The following is a 20381-nucleotide window of genomic DNA, read 5'->3' on the forward strand; positions in this document are numbered from 1 at the left end:
TATGTAAAAGCTTTCCGGCTACTTCAAAGGTAAATCTCTTACACTTGAGCCCCTGGTTCAATAGTATGTAGAGCTCTTTACCTTAAATTTTCATTTCTATTATTTTATATTGAATTAATAAAAAATTATTATTATGTATTTACACACCTTATTTGAAAATAAAAGACATCATATATTCTAGTGAAAGAAGTGGATTTTCCACTTTGAGATTGTCATGTTTCTAGCTCTTCCATCTCATCATATCAATTTCTTTTTCTTCTTAAGAGAGACTCTTTTATTGCACTTGCATTATTTAATAATGAAGTATATTAATTGCAATTTGAATGTATTGGATCAAATTTATATTTTTTTTCTTATTTATATCGAAATTATAAAATGCACTCTCAATATATATATCAAATTCTTTATTTTAAAGAGTTAAATGACACTTTAATATATTTTTTATTTGTTATATATAAAATAGAGAGTCAATTTAGTTTCCTATATATAGAGAGTTAAACTTTACTCTTTACTCTATATTTAATAAATACACTACAAGTTTTTATGCATTTAATTTAATTGATATTTTTTTATTGGTAAAAGCTATAAAAAAATTAATATTTATAAAAATAAATAATAAAAGATAAAAAATCCATTAAATTTAAATAAATATTTTACTCTATACTAAAATATTCTTTAAAATGCTATTGGGACTCTAAAAAATTATGTGAAGGTATTTATAATATATTTTTAGTTATCTAAGTGCGTATTTATATAGATTTTTTTATAATTTAATTAAAGTTTCGAATTCGATCTTTAACTACTTAGAGAGTGCTTTGTCACTCGTAAAAATCCTGCCCGGCATACGTTAAATTAAATTTAGATTCATTATAAATTTTTTTAAAGTTGAGTTAAGATAATAATTTGATGTTAATAATAAAGTGATGCCATTTTGAGAGTGAATAATAAGATGCAAAATTGACTACCTACCTTTTTTAACATTCCATATATTTTTAATTTATAGCCGCAGAAGTGGAAATAATGGCAGACAATAACAGGTCCCAACTTTAATGTGAGAGCATCTTTTAGAGTATATGAAAGTCTACGGTTTATTTCTCATACAAAAAATGATTGTTTGTAAGATATGAATTTTGGAATTTATTACTAAATATTGTCTTTTAATTTCCTTTTATTTATTTTTTAATTAAAAACTCAGATTTATTTTATGATGAAATTATCAGCATATGCCATTAGTTGGACTACCCAATAGACATGTTACCGTTAGTAATATCTATCACATTTTAGACAAAAGACTGTGAGTTGAATACCTAAACCTTTTAAAAAAATGGAAAAAACAAAAACACATGAGTTAATTAGTTATATAAAAATTAGAAAAGTGAATTTAAAATAAAATAAATATTTATAGTACGGTACTTTTAAAATGAGTAAATTATTTTTATTCTTATTTGCTAATAATATGAAATAATTTTCTTTTACACGAACCACAATTAGATATTAATAAAAATATACTAATTTGGTAATATCAGCAACTTTCTTGGAGAGAAGGAAATATTAAAAGGGAATGGTAGAGAAGAAAAGAAACTGGAGGATGGAAGGTGTGAAGAAGGGCTATCATTTTCCTTCAAGCAGGACCTATAACTGTTAGACATTGAATTTTTGTTTTATTTATATTTGTTAAATAAATAAATCTATTTTCTTTTTTCTGTTAAATTATTTTTGTTAAAAAGAAAAAGAAAAGGAGAGTCCTCAAGACATCTCCAGTTTCCTTATCAAATTAATTAAAAATATGCCATTGAAGTGTAAGGTAGACACTTTTCTTTTTCTTCTTATTTATATATCTGTTTTTCACAATAAAGAATATGAGGACTGTATTAAATGGATGACATGCTAACCATCTCTTACTATTGTTTCTTAGAGTCTTATAAAAAAAAAAAAGAAAAATTGTTTTTTTGGGTCATTCTAACATGCAATTATTATATATGTAATTTCTACAGTGAGTGAATTAAAAACTATATTTATGTTGTTAGAGTAAAATTATCAAATTTTAATGGTGTCTCTCACTTTGTCAAGATTAAAAGTTGAAAATCTAACCACTATAATCTGATAATTTCACTAAGTGCACACTAGAAAATGCCCTTTTCTCATGATTCAGAAATTTCATGGACAATAAGTTATTGCTTGGGATCCTTTCCCAATAAAAAGAAGTTACTAACTTAGTCAAAACGCATTATGAGTTGAATAAATAAAACAACTGATAAGATAAATAGGAGATAGAAGAGAAAGAAACTAATTATAAGTATCTTTTATAGGTTTACTAATTGCTTAACTCGATTATTGGTAGGTCTTTTTATATGCATTGGTAGGAAAGACGAGGACTCAATGATTATTCGTTCGCCGGAACTAAAAGTAAAAATCTTGATAATCGAGAAATACTATTTACTTGTTACATCTATTATTTTGAGATTTATTTTATTTTAATTTTATTTTAATTTTATTAAATCCTTAAATATTATTTCTTTTATATCCATTAGATAAATATAAGATGAATGTGATATATGGTCGGTGAAAAAGAAGGAAAAAACTAAAAATTTGATTTTTCTTAAATAATATAAAAAGAGTTTATTCCTTACATGAATAGAATAGATTTCTGGATTCAAAAACCAAAAGAAAGTAGTTCCACTATTTTGGAATATTGCTACTCCTTTTGTTATATCTTTGCCTCATGTCCATTGAAAAATATCGTCCAATAAAATCCTCTTTCTTTACTCATGATATAAACCCATTTGGGCCGCAATTTAATACACATAGTCATATTACTAAAATAATGAAAAGATGATACAATTTATAAGATATAGCTAGTTTAGTCATTTTAATATTAATTTAATCCAAATTTAATTTTGGTAATTGATTTTTTTATTTTTTTATTCATTTATCTCCCACTTTAATCATTTAATTTAATTTCTAATATGCCTTACATCATACAATACATTCGAAGATGAAAAGAATAGAGGGACTTTCTTAAAAAATAGAAAAGATAGAGGGAATTAGAAGGAAGTTTATTATGGAAGTAAGAAATTGAAAGAAAATAGATGATGAAAATAACAAAAACTTGAGGGTTTGTTATGGTTTTCATCAATCAAGTGTGCGCTGACAAAGGAAGGTGTATAATTTTCTTCTTTCTTTTGATTTTCAGAAACCCTACTAAATACTACTTCCTTCCTTTTGATTTTTAGAGACCTACTTAATACTTCTTTCTTTATCTTTTCTTTTTGAAATCCACTCAATTAAGACATGTAAATAATCAATGAAGTTGTTTAGGCCCAAAATAAATAACTCTCACTTTTTATATTTATTTCATATTCATTGATATAATTTATCTCCAATACGTTCAGTTTTATTAAATATGTAAAAGATTAAATATTACTTGTTTTTATTCTATATTGATTATTACTTTTTAATAATTTATACGGATTAAAAAGTATTCAATAGAGTTAATTATGAAAAAAACTAACTAAATTAGATTAACTTATCCTTCTATAGATATTTCAAGATTTATTACATCTGAGATAAAATAAAAATAAAAATAAAAATAATTAATGATGCATCAGATATATAAAAATGAAAGATAATTGAAATTTTTTTAATTTGAAAAACACAATTACTATGAAATATTAGGAGTAATATAAGAGAATTGGACGTTTGTATTTGAGAATGCTACGTTGCTAAAAATATAAGTACTAATTCTTTTATCAACTAAATATAAAGTATGATTATTTTGGTATTAATTAGATTTCAGCTTAATTTTATTAATAGGCTTTACATTTTACTAATCTGCAATATCTTCCGCTCAGCATTATTACCTCTTAATTTAATAATTGAGGTGCGATTTTATTTTGTTCATTCAATCTTTCATTTCATAACTTTTGTTATATTCCAGAATAATTTTATTTTAAGTGACAATTAAATATTTAAATCGTAATTGTATTTAAAAAAAGTATTAAAGAATTTCACCTACTAAAGCATAAGAGAATATTAAAAAATTTATACATAAACTCTAACTAATTAAGTGGCTAATTTTTTTAATAGTTTTCCTATTACTTGAACCAATCCAATTTTATTAATAAACTCTATATCTACTCGTTCATTATCACTTCGCACCATACAACCAATGCAAAATTACCTGTCTAATACCTTTTGTTGAAATTTATACAATCTCTTAATATCCAAAAAACTTGAAAATATAAATACAATTAATTTCTAAGGAGTGAATGGAACAAATAAAAAAGATAGGCTCAATAGATTAAGTGCAAAGAGGTTAGAGGCTTTATAATGCATTTTGCTGATAAACCTTATAACCTTTTTACTCAATTTTATATCCACAGGGGTGATTGATTCGGATACTAATCAAGATATTCCAACACAGATTAGAGCCATGAACCGACAAATAGAAAAAAAATAAATTTAACTATTAAAATTCTTAAGACAATATTTTACCATTCGTAAGAATTTTGCCCGATACGCTGTAAATTAACTCCAGATCTTATTCTTTTAAAAAGAAAAGATAACAAATTAAAATTAATTCTTTTTTATCTTATTTTATTTTTTTGTTTTAGTCCCAGAGGTTTGGAATGAGGCCGTAACTGCCTTACACTATCGGATGTTGCAAATTGATGTGCCTCTGTGTGAATATGTTTTCCATAAAGAAATGGGCTGATTCAGTCGACTGGAAACTTCCCTCTAACCTTCTACCATGAACCTTTTCATCCAGAAAAATGGCATGAAGAGCTCAACTCCAAATTTTCACTGGTTGGCAAATGGAGCTGGACATTCCTATAAACAGTGGCCTGATGAGTTGGCCTATATGCCCAAGGCATGTCTTTTTTTGCAGATGGAGCATATTTCAAGCACTTGCTTCAGCTATTGGCAGTGGTGTTTGAATTACTGATTTTTGAAGATCAAAGAGTGTGTAGTTCATCAATGACGATTTCCCTTGGGACCTTGAGATTTATTTGATGAGTATTCCATCCAGCTACCTCTAACTGCTGGACGAAATCTTCGAACTTTACTTCCATCTCTAGGAGACTCTGTGCAAGCTTATCCAAGACATTAGTAGAGCTTTTCCAGTTTTCATGTAGCCAATATGTCTGCCATACACTTCGCAGGGCCGACATACTTGTAGCTCCAACCTGCATATGAAGTTTAAGTTTGATCAAGTCCAAGACATTCACATCTATTTGATTAAATTATATAAATTATCATTTACATGTGCACCTTGAATGAGACAAACACCTCAAAGTCTCCTTTTTGTTGGTTTACCACGAGCAAATAGTTCTCCTTTGTATATAGTTTTAAAAGCGTCTTGACCTGTTCAAAATGGAGAAAAAAAAAACAAAAGATAAGAATAATCATAGTGATTCAGACTTGAACCTCCAAAACTTGTTGAATGTTTACCCAACTCGCAATGAAAGAGAGGAGAAGCTTTCTTTTCTGCTAATTAATTCACCAAACACTCGTCATTAATAAGAGTGTCTGGTGAATCAGTTCTAAAATATGAATCTCATTCGTCTAGCGGATTTCAAAAAGTACGAAGTTGATTTGTTTTAAAAGTTATATCCTGATACGTGAAGAAGTGTATAATATATTTCCTATTCTTTCACATTTCAAAGAGTAGCAATGGATGCAAGTGCAACTTACAAGGTAGAAGAAGTAACTTATCACTTAGGCAGATTTCAAGGAGATACTAGTAATAATTTTACTCTAAGGGAAACTTCCTTTGCTGGAAAATATATGTTTCTACTAACATTGTTAGCTAAAATTTGTGAAAACTTCGTGTTTTATTTCAAATTTTAGTTAAATTAGTTATTAACTTCATGATTTAGGGAATCCTCAGGGCCTCTGGTAGCAAATAAGCAAAGCCAAAATATCACTTAAGAGTCTAAAACTAGCCAAATGCAGAGAAAGTTATAAATGTTATATCTTTCTTAAACTACGAAATAAAAGTTATATAGAGCTGATAAATATTTCCCATATATGAAAATACACCTGGGCAGCAGATCTCTCACCACCAACCATCTCCTGTAAGGGGACACCGAATGTAATTTGTGGCTTCGTGAATGTTTCCCATAATAAAATGTTTTCTTCTCGATTGCAATCAACACATCCTGAGACAAATGTAATAAACAAAATGTTGTTAAGTCAGATCCTTTGTATGAACCAGGACTTGGGAAGGATATGCATTTACCCAAAACAACAGAGTGTAAAATATGTGATTTGACCAGCAAACGAGCACGCTTGAGATTTATCTGTATAAGAAATCCAACAGAATGAAATCCAATTAATGCTTCAAAAATAAAAATGTCTTCTATATTCGACCTTTTTTTTCTTTTTCTTTCCTTGTTTCCTGTTCAAATATACAATACAGTCTATCCTCTCACAAGAAATTCTCCAACTAAACTACTAAATACTTTAACATTCTTACTGTGTCAAATTGTAGAACCGAAAGTGACAAATAACGTAACCAGAGGTGCAGAAGCCGCATGCTCAGCCATGTCGATGCCAAGGCTGGAAAAGACTTTACGAGACCAGGTGTGTCCTGCACTTATTAACTCTAATTCTCAAGGAAACACGCAAATAATTATACTCCCCGTTGAACAATTATCATCACTTTTAATTGGCTATGAACTTGTAATGATGTGTTCTCAGTCAACTTTACATAGTTGAGTTGTTTTTGGTTGCTGTTAGCAGGTTTTCTTTTCCTGCTCAGGTTTGTACTTCTGTGATATCAATTGTTGTTAAAGCAATAAAATTGTCTTTTCTGGTGAGTGACCCAAAATGAAAATAGTACTTTTAAGAGGACAAGGAAAACCATCTCAAGAAAATAACATACTAGGATCAATATTCCCAAAGCAAGGCCAAGCAACTGAGCACCTACTTCCCAAACTTCCTCCTGAAACAATTAATCAAGTAAGCATTATTTTGTGCAGAAGAGTTTATAAAATACATACAAGTGCAACTTGAGAAATTCAGTTAAAGTGCAACTTGTTTATTCTTAATTTTCTCTATATGCATTCGTCCAACAGAAATGCAGCAAATTAGCACAAACCGGAAAGAAATTTCTTTCAACAATCCTGATATTCAGTTCAACTCAATCAAGACTTATCAAACTCGTCGGAATCAATTTGTTTTTAAAAAAGCCCTCATTGGCGTAGATCTCCCAGAATCAATATTTGTGCTTAAAACAACTAGAAGTAAAATTTCACTATAAATAAACATACATGCCAAGCATCATCAGATATCATAAATTCACAAGTCAATCAAGTACTTACAAACACAAAACTTACACTGCTTTGCTTTCCACATACTAAAGAAGACTCTAGTAGGGGTATAATCGAGCCGAGTCAAATCAATATAGTGCTGAAGTCGATTTCTACTCAGCGCTCAACACTTGACTTGATTGATTTTAACTTTTTAATACTTGAGCTTGACTCGTTTAGATCTTGAGATACTTGAGCTTGACTTTAATCAATTCTCATTGTTACAACTATTTAATAGAAGAATAATTAGGGATTTACTTAGGAGTTAGTATTTGATTTGAATTCCTATATTAGAGATATAACTTGTATATATAGGTGTAACAATCGTTGATGAATATACAGAGAGAATTACTTTTCACATTGAATATCTAAGATTAGTTCACATGGTATCAGAGCATACAAATTACTCCTAGAAATCAATTAGGGAATTTAGGGATTTTTCTTGGTTTAGCAGAAGGGTGTTTTTTTCTTTTTAGGTATTGTCTACCAAATGTCAGTTTGTTTCACCGCCTGCACCAAGAGGAGTGCCACCTTCCGATTGACGTTTCTGGAGATTCCGGTCACCTGAATCCAAGCGCATGAGCCACACGCGCCGCCACAAATTTTTGGGTCTTCTCCACACGCCGGCGCGTGAGAGCAACTGTCACTGTAATTTGATCCTTTTTCGCCTTAACTTCCACGACACATTCCTCTAGTTGTTTGGATCAACATCTATTCGGTGTGAGATCTAGTTTGGAACAGGTTTGATTTCTCAAAACAAATTGCGGCTTTGTTATGATTTTTTTATTCTATTATTAGGTTGATTTTCTAATATGGAGGAAAAAAGTCAGTTGTTGTGTCTGATTTCGTTCCTGTGATGTCTAAAATCACAGAACATAAACTTAGTAGATCTAATTATTTAGATTGGAGTAAATCTATTCGGCTTTATTTGCGAAGTATTTCTATGGATAATCACTTAACTGATTACTCACCTAATCATAATTCAAAAGCCTCATGGTTGCGAGATGATGCTCGTTTATTTTTGCAAATACGTAATTCTATTGATAATGAGGTGGTTGGGTTAATTAATCATTGTGAATCTGTGAAAAAAATTGATGAATTATTTGAAGTTTGTGTATTCTAGCAAGGGAAATATCAAAAGCACTTATGAGGTATGTCAAGCCTTTATCGTACAGGAAAAGGTGATAGAACTCGCACTAACTACTTTATGGATTTTTAGAAGACTCACGAGGAAACTTAATATGTTACTTTCATTTAGTAGTGATGTGAGAGTTCAGTAAGCTCAGAGAGAAAAGATGGCAGTTATGAGCTTCTTGGCTGGTCTTCCTTCCGAGTTTGAAGGTGCCAAATCTCAAATACTGTCTAACCCTGAGATATCTTCGTTGGAAGAAGCTTTCAGTAGGGTACTTCGCACAGAAAATTTAGCACCTATTCAATCTAATAGAGCTCTTGTCAGCCGCACCTCTAAATCTGGGAGACAACCATATAAGAAAGGGGGAGACTCTGGTAATCCTGGTACTCGAGGATAGGATTCAGGAAGTGTTGTCTGTTACTATTGTCATAAGCCAGGACATGTTAAGAAGAATCATAGAAGGTTACAGCCCAAGAATCAGTCAAACCAGTCAACACATGTTACATCTACTAATTATGCTCCAGAGTCTATTCTAATATCTGCAGATGAGTATGCCAAGTTTTCACAATATAGGAATCTCTAAAGTCTTCATCTACTTCTGTTACTATTATCGCTGATTCAGATAAAATGAACACATGTCTTGTTTCCTTATCTTCCAAATGAGTCATTGATTCTGGTGCTATAGATCACATGACAGGTAACTCTAGTTTATTTTCTTCCTTTGAATCACATATTCCTAGCACTACAGTTACTTTAGCAGATGTGACTACATCTCTTGTTCTAGGGTCTAGCACACTTATTCCAGCACCTTCAATTTTTTTGCAATCTGTTCTAAATTTACCTGATTTGTTTTTTAATTTAGTCTCTGTCAGTAAACTCACTCGTTCTCTTAATTGTTGTGTCTCATTCTTTCCTGATTTCTGTCTATTCCAGGATTTTATGGCAAAGAAGGGGTAAATCCGGCCACATCATCAAATAACTGCCAGAATCCTCATTGGTACTAGCGAAAGTAACAGAAATAATAGGAGAGGTACCAAAATGAAACAAAATGAAAGTTTGGTACCAAATGAATATAAGTGGCTAAGGTTTGATACCAGTGGGGCATCTTACCCGACGAAGAAGATTATTGGTAAATGACATGAATCAGGAGGACTTTACATTCTTGAGACACGAGTACCAAAGTCTATAGCATGTTATGGAGTCGTGACCCCATTTGAAGCACATTATCGATTATGTCATCCCTCATTACATATATTAAATATACTTTGCCCTCAGTTTTCTAGTCTGTCTTCATTAGATTGTGAGTCTTGCCAATTTGCTAAACACCATCATCAGAGTTTTAGTCCTAGAGTTAATAAACGAGCTAGTGCTCCTTTTGAGTTAGTCCACTAGAATGTTTGGGGACCTTGTCCAGTTGTGTCTAAAACTGGGTTTAAGTATTTTGTTACCTTTATTGATGATTATTCTCGAATGACATGGTTATATTTGATGAAAAATCATTCAGAATTGTTCTCTCTTTACTGCTTTTTGTGCTGAGATCAAAACACAATTTAATGTGTCTGTTCAAATTTTGCAAAAAGATAATGCTAAAGAATACTTATTAAAATGCTTCCAAAATCATATGATTCAACATGGCATTATTCATCAAACATCTTGTGTAGATACACCGTCTCAAAATGGGGTTGCTGAAAGAAAAAATAGACATCTTTTAAAGACTGCTAGAGCTTTGTTGTTTCAAATGCAAGTCCTTAAATATTTTTGGGCTGATACAGTTTCTACAACCTGTTTTTTAATTAATTGTATGTCCTCATCTATTCTTTCGGGTAAGACTCCTTTTCATGTTCTCTTTCTTAACAAGTCATTATTTTCTATTGAACCGAGAATATTTGGTTGTACTTGTTTTGTTCGGGATGTTCGACCTCAAGTTACAAAATTTGATCCCAAATCTCTCAAATGTATCTTTCTTGGGTACTCTCGTGTACAAAAAGGATATAAATACTATTGTCCTAGTCTTAATAAATATCTTGTATCGGTTGATGTTCCCTTTCTAGAACAAACACCATTTGCCTCATCTTCAAGGGAAGGATGATGATTTACTAATTTATATTGTTACTGATCTTCCTCCCTCTGCTCCGATTAAGCTTCCTATAACACAAGTTTATTCTCGTCGTCAACAACCTCCTGATCCTGCTCTAGATCCTATTCCTGCTCCTGTTCTAAGTCCTCCTGCTCCATGTCCTGCGCCAGTTCCTTCGTCATCAAATCTGGCTCCCAGTTCTAGTGATGATCTTTCTATTGCCCTTCGTAAAGATAAAAGTCAATGCACTTATCCGGTATCCTATTTTGTGTCATATAATCATTTGTCACCATCCTCTTGTTCTTTTATTGCTTCTCTTGATTCTGTTTCTATTTCTAAAATTATTCATAAAGCTCTATCTCACCCTAGATGGCGTAATGCTATGATTGAAGAGATGAATGCTTTAAATGAAAATGGTACTTGGACACTGGTAAATTTGCCTGCAAGTAAAAAGACTATTGGATGTAAATTGGGTATTTGCAGTTAAAGTTAATCCAGATGGAACTGTTGCTAGGTTAAATGCTCGATTATTCTGACACTTTTTCTCCTGTTGCTAAACTTGCTTCTGTCAGGTTATTCATTTCTCTAGCAGCCACATATAATTGGCCCCTTCATCAGTTAGACATAAAAAATGCATTTCTTCATGGTGACCTTCAGGAGGAAGTTTATATAGAGCAACCACCTGACTTTGTTGCTCAGAGAGAGTATGGGAAAGTTTGTCGTCTTCATAAATCCTTATATAGATTAAAACAAAGTCCCCGGGCCTGGTTTGGAAAGTTTAGTTAAGCTATTGAGAAGTTTGGCATGAAGAAAAGCAAGTCGGATCATTTTGTTTTCTATAAGTAGTCTGCAGCTGATATAATCTTATTGGTTGTTTATGTTGATGACATTGTCATTACTGGAAGTGATACTAGTGGAATTTCATCACTCAAATCTTTTCTTCATGGTTAATTTCATACAAAGGATTTAGGCACTCTAAAGTATTTTTTAGATGTTGAAGTAACGAGGAGTAAAAAATGGGATTTTCTTATCTCGAAGGAAGTATGTACTTGACTTATTATTCAAGACAAGGAAATTAGGGGCTAAGCCATATAGTACTCCAATGGTTTCCAATTTGCAGCTTACAAAAGATGGATGGTGAATTGTTTGAAGATCCTGAGAGATACAGAAGATTAGTTGGGAAGTTAAACTATCTTACTATGACTCGTCCTGATATTGCCTATTCTGTCAGCATGGTAAGTCAGTATATGTCTTCTCCAACTGTCAATCAATGGAAAGCTGTAAAGAAAATTTTGTATTACTTTAAAGAAGCACCTGGGCGAGGAATCCTGTATAGCAACCATGGTCATGCTAGGACTGAATTTTTTCAGAAGTTGATTAGGCAGGGTGCAAAGAAGATCGAAGATCTACTTCAGGCTATTGTGTGTTTGTTGGAGAAAATTTGGTTTTATGGAAAAGCAAGAAGCAAAATGTTGTCTCGTGTTTCAGTGCAGAATCAGAGTATAGAGCCATGGTCAAGTCTGCGTGTGAGATAATGTGGATATATTAACTCCTAACTAAAGTGGGTCTTAAGATCTCAGTACCAACTCAGTTATGGTGTGACAACCAAGCTGCACTTCATATTGCATCTAATTCAGTCTTTCATGAATGAACTAAGCATATTGAGATTGATTGTCATTTTGCTTGTGAAAAAATTCAGCAAGGATTGGTTTCTACAGGATATGTGAAAACAAGAGAACAGTTGGGAGATATCTTTACAAAGGCCCTGAATGGGGTTAGGGTTTATTATCTCTGTAACAAGCTAGGTATGATCAATATCTATGCTCCAGCTTGAGAGGGAGCATTACAACTATTTATATTAATTAGGAATATACAGTTATACATAATAGGAGAATAATTAGGGATTTACTTAGGAGTTAGTATTTGATTTGAATTCCTATATTAGAAATATAACTTGTATATATAGGTGTAACAATCGTTGATGAATATACAGAGAGAATTACATTTCACATTGAATATCTAAGGTTAGTTCACACTTATTATAAATACTATAAAAAAATTATTGATTTTAAAATTTAAAGTTTGAATAAGCTCGAAATCTAGGTAGTATAATATTAATTATTTAACTATAATACTAAAGTATTTTAATTCATGTATAAATTGAACTCCTATATATCTTGAAGCTACTTGAACTGAGTATTATAACACTTAAACTCAATTTGACTCTTTACTTAAGAATGACTTGATAATAATTGAGTCAAATTCTAGTATCTTGCGAATTGTGTTTGAGTAGCTCACGAGTAGATTAACTCCTTTACACCCTAGATGTATAATATTAGTGCCTATATTTTATATATATATATATATTTATATATCACATATTTTGTAACCCTAAGTATTTCTTGAATTAATAAGAATTCAGCCACTCTGCTCCTGAGGACGTAGGCATATTGGTGAACCTCGTAAATTTCTTGTGTTCTTTGTTTTCTTTATTTTTCTTTATCTACATTATTTCTCAACAATAACAGATTGTAATTAATTAGAGTAAAAGATAGGACTGCATGCATCTGTGCTGCCATTGTATTTAGCAAAGTTAAGACTGATACAACAAGAAAAAAAAAGAGATATGCTTTTGAAACTACAATGACAGCATACAACAAAGATATAGGCGTTTCCCTAATTGAGGCGATCAAGGCGAAAAAAATCTGTAACATACAGAATATGAGGAAAAGAATAAATCATCATAAGCTAGTGAAGATGTATTAGACCTATTAATCAACAAAAGAACAGGATAAATTTAGAGTATGTCGAATATACCTTTGCAGCTACCTCTCCCAGATTTCCCGAGATTGCGAAATGGTTTTGAATTACACGAAATGAAGGGTCTTTCAGTCCTCTTGCAACAGCCTGTGTAAATGTCAATTCTTTTAAATCAAGTAAATACTTGACATTTAATAGATCGGCTACTAGCACCAATAAATTGGTAAAGGAGTATGTACATAAAAATGATAATGGACGCTGTCATAGAAATGATAATGGGTGCCGTCATAAAAATGATTATGGGTTGTGGGGTATGTGTCGCCAAATTAATCAACTGAAGAAAAACTGTTGCAGAAATGGAAATGCTATATATTTACTTGTTCTTTTAAATTCTGATTTCTCTTTAATAAAGGACATTGTTATAGGAGAAAAAAAGTATACGAATTACTCAAATTAATATGGCTATAAACGAATGAGAGAACAATATGTAACTCATGAAATTAATGATTCTTCTATTATCTTAGTCTACTCTAAGGCAAACATATTGATTGTAATCTAGACTAGCATTAGTTTTCAGTTACATAGATCATAACTTTGGAGCAGTTAACAACTAAATGAAACCCTCAGTTAAATTGATTTAAGAAATAGAGCTGACTAGCAATGTTACTGCTTCTCCTCCTACCTAATTAATTGCAAAATGGTTTTTTTCCCTAACTAATCAAAACATAAACATTTTTTGCCAAATCATTCATGCCTTATGGTAATCGAGTCGAAATGAAATCAAATTATCACATTTCACATTTTGAAGCATATCTGTATGCATCATGCACTAAAACTACATTTATACGCATTCTTGACATGTTCTCTATCTTGAGATATCTTTGCTAGATTAAACTAAAGCACAAGTAAATAGGGATATCATGTAAAAGCATGTAAATAGAAAAAAGAGAGTGATGAAACAATTTTAATAAAATCATGAATAATGCTGTCTACAAATATAGGTTTCAGAAAAAAGAGCACCTTGGTAAGATTTCCAAGAGAAGCCAATGGTAAGAAATAGGCAGGATACACTTGGGTGATTAGATCAAAGATACTGCAACATAGAATTAGAAACCATTGGCGATCCTTGCTTTCAGATTTAATTTGAAAAGAAGAGAAAAAATTCTTTAAGTCTCCACATTTTGACTATTGAGATGCTCTATGAAATCTTATAGTTTTTACTGTTTATTTTTTGATTATATGTAATTTTTTACAGGTAGAAACAAGACATAACTGAATCACTCAGGGAAGTCCATCAGCTTCAAAAAAATTTCAGAAGTCATAAAATAAAAATGTCAAATAGTTCCAAAAGCAAAAGAACTACAGAAGTATAGTGGCTGTAAATCATGGACTTTAAATTCTCAAGGTAATAGTGTAGAGGTGGAAGGATTAGTAGCCTAGGTTGAAAAGTTCAAAGGCTTAAACATGGCTTTCTCCATTTATTTTTATTTTCTCCAATTTACAAAAAGCTTGTAACGCATACCTTCCAGCACTGCCAATGAAGTCTGCATACATGCGCCATTGTTTTGGATCATCATCAAAAAGACTTCCAAACCGTCCACCTAGAAAATTAAAATAGTTATTGAAATTTTTTTTCAGTGAACCTTTTTTTTTTTTTTTTTTTTGGTTATTCTTTTATTTATTTTCAGACCAATGAATAAGCGCCCTAGAGCTCCAATGCCATCCTTTGATACCCATCTGCAGAAACAATCAGAAAACCTATAGCTTAATCCAATAAAAAAGTTATTAAATATACTTATAGACTAGAAACTAACTTGATATTATAGCTATGCAATGAACCAAATACAGAAGTTGGTTCACCTGATGGCAGCAGCAGAAGCAGCAGCAGCAGCTGTAGAGCCTGTGAATGAGCCAACACCAACAGCCTGCATTGGTAGTGCACATAAGTTACAATAATAAGCATGTGCATAATTTGAAGTGTAAATTTGAGATATTGAATACATTTGGAAGTAACTGTCGCAAAAGAGAGTATTGCATTTCAATGGTCAATGAAACATATCTGCTTAAGGAGTCTTATGCCTAGAGAACATACCCTAAAAATTAACGGCCTGAGTTAGATTGACATGCCTTGAGGAGACTTGATGTGACCAACGTGTGACAGATCCATCCAGTAACATTGGTAGGGAATTGTAGCAACATGTACTGGAAGTAGTCATCTGAAACTGATCCTGCATTTAGAGCAAAACAAGGTTATTCTTATAGCTTGAATTTTTAGATATGTAAATAAAGTGTAAACATATTTCATGATGCTTGTAACTGAGTGAAATACTTTACAGACATCTATCATACCAAAGACACAACTGTACAACAATGGTTTAAAATCCAAAGAAATTGCAACGAGTTATAAACTTGAGACGTTCAATGAACAAATCACAAGATCTTTCAATCATCATGAATGTTTAAGAAGTTACCTAAAGCGCTATTTTATAAGAATATACAATATAGCAACAGCTTTAAGAGAGTAAAAGAAACTCCAGTGCAACATATTAAATACAATCGTTTAAACTTGAAAGATCTTTGAATAGACCATCAACATGTTACAAAAACATATAATCAGATTACAGTTGCAAGCATCATAACAATTTAAAATCTTAGAGTGTACTTACGAGTTACATTAGAAGGGAGAGAAAAGAGTCTGCAGTTTAATTTTTATTTTCTTTTCATTTCTGAGTTTTGAAAATTGCTTTTGAGAAAAGTAGGTTAATTACAAAAGCAAGTTTGAGAAAATCAGTTTATAAAAAATTAAAAAAATCAATAAATATTAAATTAAAAAAATTCTAAACTTGTTTTTTTCAACACCCAACAACAATCCCAAACACACCCTACACAAAGAGGATGATCTGCTGCCATGCCTAAAACTGCTGTTGATCTATTATCCAGCAACACTTTCTAAAACAACTAAGCAAAGTCAGACATGTCTAGGTGTCGGTTAAATGAGCTTGAAAATCAGGTTGAGCTTGGTTCATATTAATAAGTGAGCTTCAATGAGCCAAAGTCTTGCTCTGGCTTGGTTTGTTTATTACTTTGAGCCCAAATGAATCAGTTTATCTGATTTCTTACCAAGCAGAGCTCTCAACACTGTTCATGCACAGCCTTTTCCATTTGCATATGCTTAAAAAGCAAAAAGTAAAGAGGATCTTCATCAAAAATTCTTATCGTGAATGACCAAATCCTCATTGTTCAATAGTGAAGTTCATTCAGTCTTATGCAAGCGTATATGAATTCACCAAAGAACATATTACCAAACACAAATGAGCTGCTTACAAGGCTAAACTAGCCAACATTGTATATAAATTACTACATGTACTTCAAATTAGGCTTGGGAAGGAATGACTAGTCAATGTAACCAGAATGAGACTTTACAAAAACCAAATAGTGGAGTCTGCTAAACGTTCATGATTTGCTTTGTTTTTCAGAATCCCTAGCAATAATAAATATTTCTAATTTTGTTTCTAGACATGTAATAAACAGGTAAGCAATTCAATGTTTCAAAAGTCATAAAAGTCGAATAATTAAATTTTCATTACCACAACTCCATAATAATACTATTAAGGAATTCAAAGAGTCATCCTGACACAATAAGTTTTAAACTTGGAAATACATCCAGATATGTATGAAGTTCTTAACAGTACACAATCACTTAATGAAGATTAGGCATTATAATGCAATAGCATTTCAAAAAGCCCAGAAGCCCATTGTAGGATATTGCAATTTAAAACTGTGTCTCCATATAGATGATAAACAAATCAAAACATGTTTCATGGTTCCACAAACATCACATGACTAGATTTGCAATTTTCCGTCCAATACTTCCTTTTAAGGATTTAAAGAAAGATCTAAAGCAACATGCAAAAGGCAAGGTTTCTAAGGGACATATTGAACAAATTTTGAAATTCTTTAATTGCTCACAAATGTCTAATGGAAATGCCTAAAACAGTCAATATATGATTGAGCTCTCTCATAACAGAATAAGAAAAATTTTAATGGAATTAATCAGACATGACAATTGTGATGTTTCAGAATGGAAAGTGCATTTTAATGTACAAAAAACAAATCATAGGACATTTTCACATGTTACCAACCGTAGCATGTAATACACGGACTCATAGCAGTGGCAAGTAAAAAGTTACATCTAGGACAAGATTGTATAGGAAATTTGTAAAAAATAAAAGGATGATAGAAAAGGATTAATAAATTAAGAAAAAGAAAAGAGAAACTAATCACCTGGGAAGCCTGCAGGTAAAATAAAATCTTTGATAATATATGGGAGCCAAGATAGATTTATGTCTGAGGAATATGATTCTTGCAACGCACTATTTTTAGCACCTTGTTCCTCGAGGAAAGGTTTTAATTGTGCATCATCATCCAACACATACCTAATTGAGAAACCATTATTGAAGGGAAAGAACTTAGACACTTAAGAATGATCCCAACAGCACAATTTGTTTCCAGGTGAAATATAATGCTTATGAAATAACACATCTACAAGGCAAAAGCAAGCCCATAATAGTAAAACCCTTTAGGTCGTTTTTGCAAAGGAAATTAGAAGTTCGGGTGCTTATAATTCGAATAGTATAAACATAAATTTCTTCCTTTACTTGTAAATGAAATTAAAAAAGAGAGTAGTAATTGAGAAAAATGACCTTCTAGAAGTTCCATTGGCATACCTCTCCACCAAAATCACATTCCTGCGGTATAGAAGCACAAAAAAGGATATCAGAAACAACCAAGCATTTAAAAATTGAAAAATTAAATGCATACCTGCAGTTGTTAGTCTCATCTTTTCCGGCTTGAAAACAAGAGAGGATTTGAAGAGGCCGTGCTCTCTTTCTTCTATTGCAAGATTCAAAAGCTGGTGCAGGAGATGAGAGACGTAAAGAGAATGACATTTCTTCTTGGCCTGTCGCTGCGGTAATGGAAACAAGCTCAGATTTTGAGTGAGGGAATTAATTGTATTTTTGTGTCTCCTTCATATTCAGGCGCTAAATGGATAAAGGAGTGAGAGCTATTTATATGAGCTATATCCCCGTTCTTTTTATTTATTTATTTATTTTTATTTTAAAGTTATCATGGTGGTGGTTCGTACGGTTGACCACGGATCGTTCCAATTCGGTTATTTATAAATCACCAGTACCATACTAAATTTCGGTTATTTTAAAATTGAAGGTACCAGTACCGTACTAAAAATAAAAGGATCCAATACCGTATTGTACCAATTTTACGGTTAAATACAGTTCGGTTCGGTACTATTTTCGGTTCTAAAAAATTTAAAAAACACAAACTTTAATCTCATCTTTAATCAAATACATTTAGAGAAAATATGATTACTAACCTAAAAAAAGTAGCATAAAAATATGAATTAGAATAAAAATCTGAATTAGAATGGCAATTACATTCTTAAACAACCTGTTTTGCAATTCAGTCACTTGCAAATATAATAATTGATTCAATATTCAAATACAAACCATTAAAATATATGTTACTGCTAACATAAAAATATTTTGTAGATAGCAATCATTAAAATAAATAAATTTATAAACTTTATGTAGTACTAAAATATATGTCCAAAAATTAGCAAAGGAATGTTATTACCTCCCCTCAAAATTAGCACTCCACATTTAATCTTGGCATAAGGGACTCACCAATCTCAGGATCTTGAATAATTTTTATAATAAAAGTAAAAAATTACGTCAATAAAACTTAACAACATCAACAATAAACAAACATATGTAAGAAATAAAGAAATGTTACCTCACTCTATGCTTTCAATATCCTCTATTGATTATTCTAGTTGGATAGGTTTATTTGAACTTCTAAGCCAATTTTGACAACAAATGAGGACCTCCACTGTTGTAGGAAGTAAAGAACTTCTATATTGATCTAGAGTTTATCCTTCAGTACTAAATACAGATTTAAAGGTTACTGTTGAAACTTGGATAGCCAATACATCGCGTGCAACCTTGAACAAGATAGGATATATTACTGAATTCACATTCCACCATGTTAAGATATCGAAATCAATGATGAGTTTTTCTGCAAATTCTTCAAAATACCTATCTAACTCATATATCTTAAACAAATTCTGTTGTCCTTCTTCTTCTAAAAAAAACTCATCAATCTCTTCTTCTGTTTCCGTATCACTTGGCCCAATATCATATGCAGATTTCTCTGAGCTCCCTACAACCCTACCCATATATAATTGATCCTCAATTATGTTGTATTCATCCACCATTAACTCTAAAGCTGTTTTCACCATTTTTTCCAAATTTTTTGCCTCATCTTCACCATAATAAATGGTATACTTAGCTTTCAAGTACTTTAATTTGCACCTAGCTTTCAAGTACTTTAAATTTAGTATTATAGTATGTATATTAGATTACTAGTATCATTATACTATGTGACATATTAATATATATAACTTATATTTTTTATAGAGTATAAAGTATATTATAATATTATAGTTATTTTTAATATGTATTTTTTTTTATTTCGATAACAATTGCTTGAATAATATAAATGATAAATATAAAATAATTTTTTTTATAGAGGATAAAGTATTTTATAATATTATAGTTATTTTTAATATGTATTATTTATATAATATAAATAATTATTAATAAATATATGTAAAAAATTCAGTTCTACGATTTGGTCCGGATCAGTACAAAACGGATCGGTTCTGGTACAGTTATAGTACGGTTTTTACTAAAGAACCGGTATCATACCGTAATAATAAAAAAATTCAGATCGGTTCAATTCGGTTATAAAACTTTTTGGTTATTTCGGTTCTGGTATTTTTCGGTACGATTATTCGGTTCAGACGGAAATCACCGAGATCCATGCTCAGCCCTAGTGGTTCGACATTCATTTTGTAAAATTACTTTTTCCATTTTAGTTTTATTTTTTTACTTTACTTTCTAAATTTTAAAAATTATTTTAAAGAAGTAAGTAAATTAATATAATTTATAAAAATAAAAAATGAAAAATATTATATTAAATTAAAAAATTGAAATACATTTTATCATCCAACAACTATTTT

At 31.1% G+C, this 20381-nt stretch overlaps 1 protein-coding gene across 6 annotated transcripts; it reads right to left on the reverse strand.

Annotated features, from left to right (window-relative positions):
* Positions 1 to 4445: 4445 nt before the first annotated feature.
* On the reverse strand, positions 4446 to 18347 carry LOC8267511 (protein root UVB sensitive 5). Of its 6 annotated transcripts, none has more exons than XM_002528056.4 (15): positions 18104 to 18345; positions 17986 to 18030; positions 17567 to 17718; positions 15410 to 15510; positions 15143 to 15207; positions 14973 to 15019; positions 14805 to 14883; positions 14303 to 14375; positions 13340 to 13429; positions 6887 to 6946; positions 6479 to 6592; positions 6242 to 6302; positions 6043 to 6161; positions 5272 to 5364; positions 4446 to 5186 (listed from the first exon to the last, which is right to left on the reverse strand). In XM_002528056.4, exons 1-15 carry the CDS (start codon positions 18229 to 18231, stop codon positions 4956 to 4958), a joined length of 1458 nt encoding a protein of 485 aa, XP_002528102.1. In that variant the 5' UTR covers positions 18232 to 18345; the 3' UTR covers positions 4446 to 4955. The 6 variants fall into 6 exon arrangements, with proteins under 6 accessions (XP_002528102.1, XP_015580221.1, XP_048236294.1 ...); XM_015724737.3 differs by having other exon boundaries at positions 5125 to 5186; positions 6063 to 6161; positions 18104 to 18347; XM_015724735.3 differs by having other exon boundaries at positions 6063 to 6302; positions 18104 to 18346.
* Between the last annotated feature and the right edge of the window lie 2034 nt (positions 18348 to 20381).

Source organism: Ricinus communis, chromosome 10 (assembly GCF_019578655.1).
Source record: "Ricinus communis isolate WT05 ecotype wild-type chromosome 10, ASM1957865v1, whole genome shotgun sequence".
In the NCBI taxonomy this organism is placed as follows: domain Eukaryota; kingdom Viridiplantae; phylum Streptophyta; class Magnoliopsida; order Malpighiales; family Euphorbiaceae; genus Ricinus; species Ricinus communis.

What these genes read in the sequence shown, in the direction of transcription:
- LOC8267511 (XM_015724735.3), bottom strand. Translation starts at nt 18,231, where the DNA reads ATGTCATTCTCTTTACGTCTCTCATCTCCTGCACCAGCTTTTGAATCT. An exon ending in TGGGAGAGGTAGCTGCAAAG is followed by an intron (nt 6,947 to 13,339) that starts GTATATTCGACA and finishes TAATTGTTTCAG; the next exon opens with GAGGAAGTTTGGGAAGTAGG. An exon ending in AGGTGTTTGTCTCATTCAAG is followed by an intron (nt 5,187 to 5,271) that starts GTGCACATGTAA and finishes CTTCATATGCAG; the next exon opens with GTTGGAGCTACAAGTATGTC.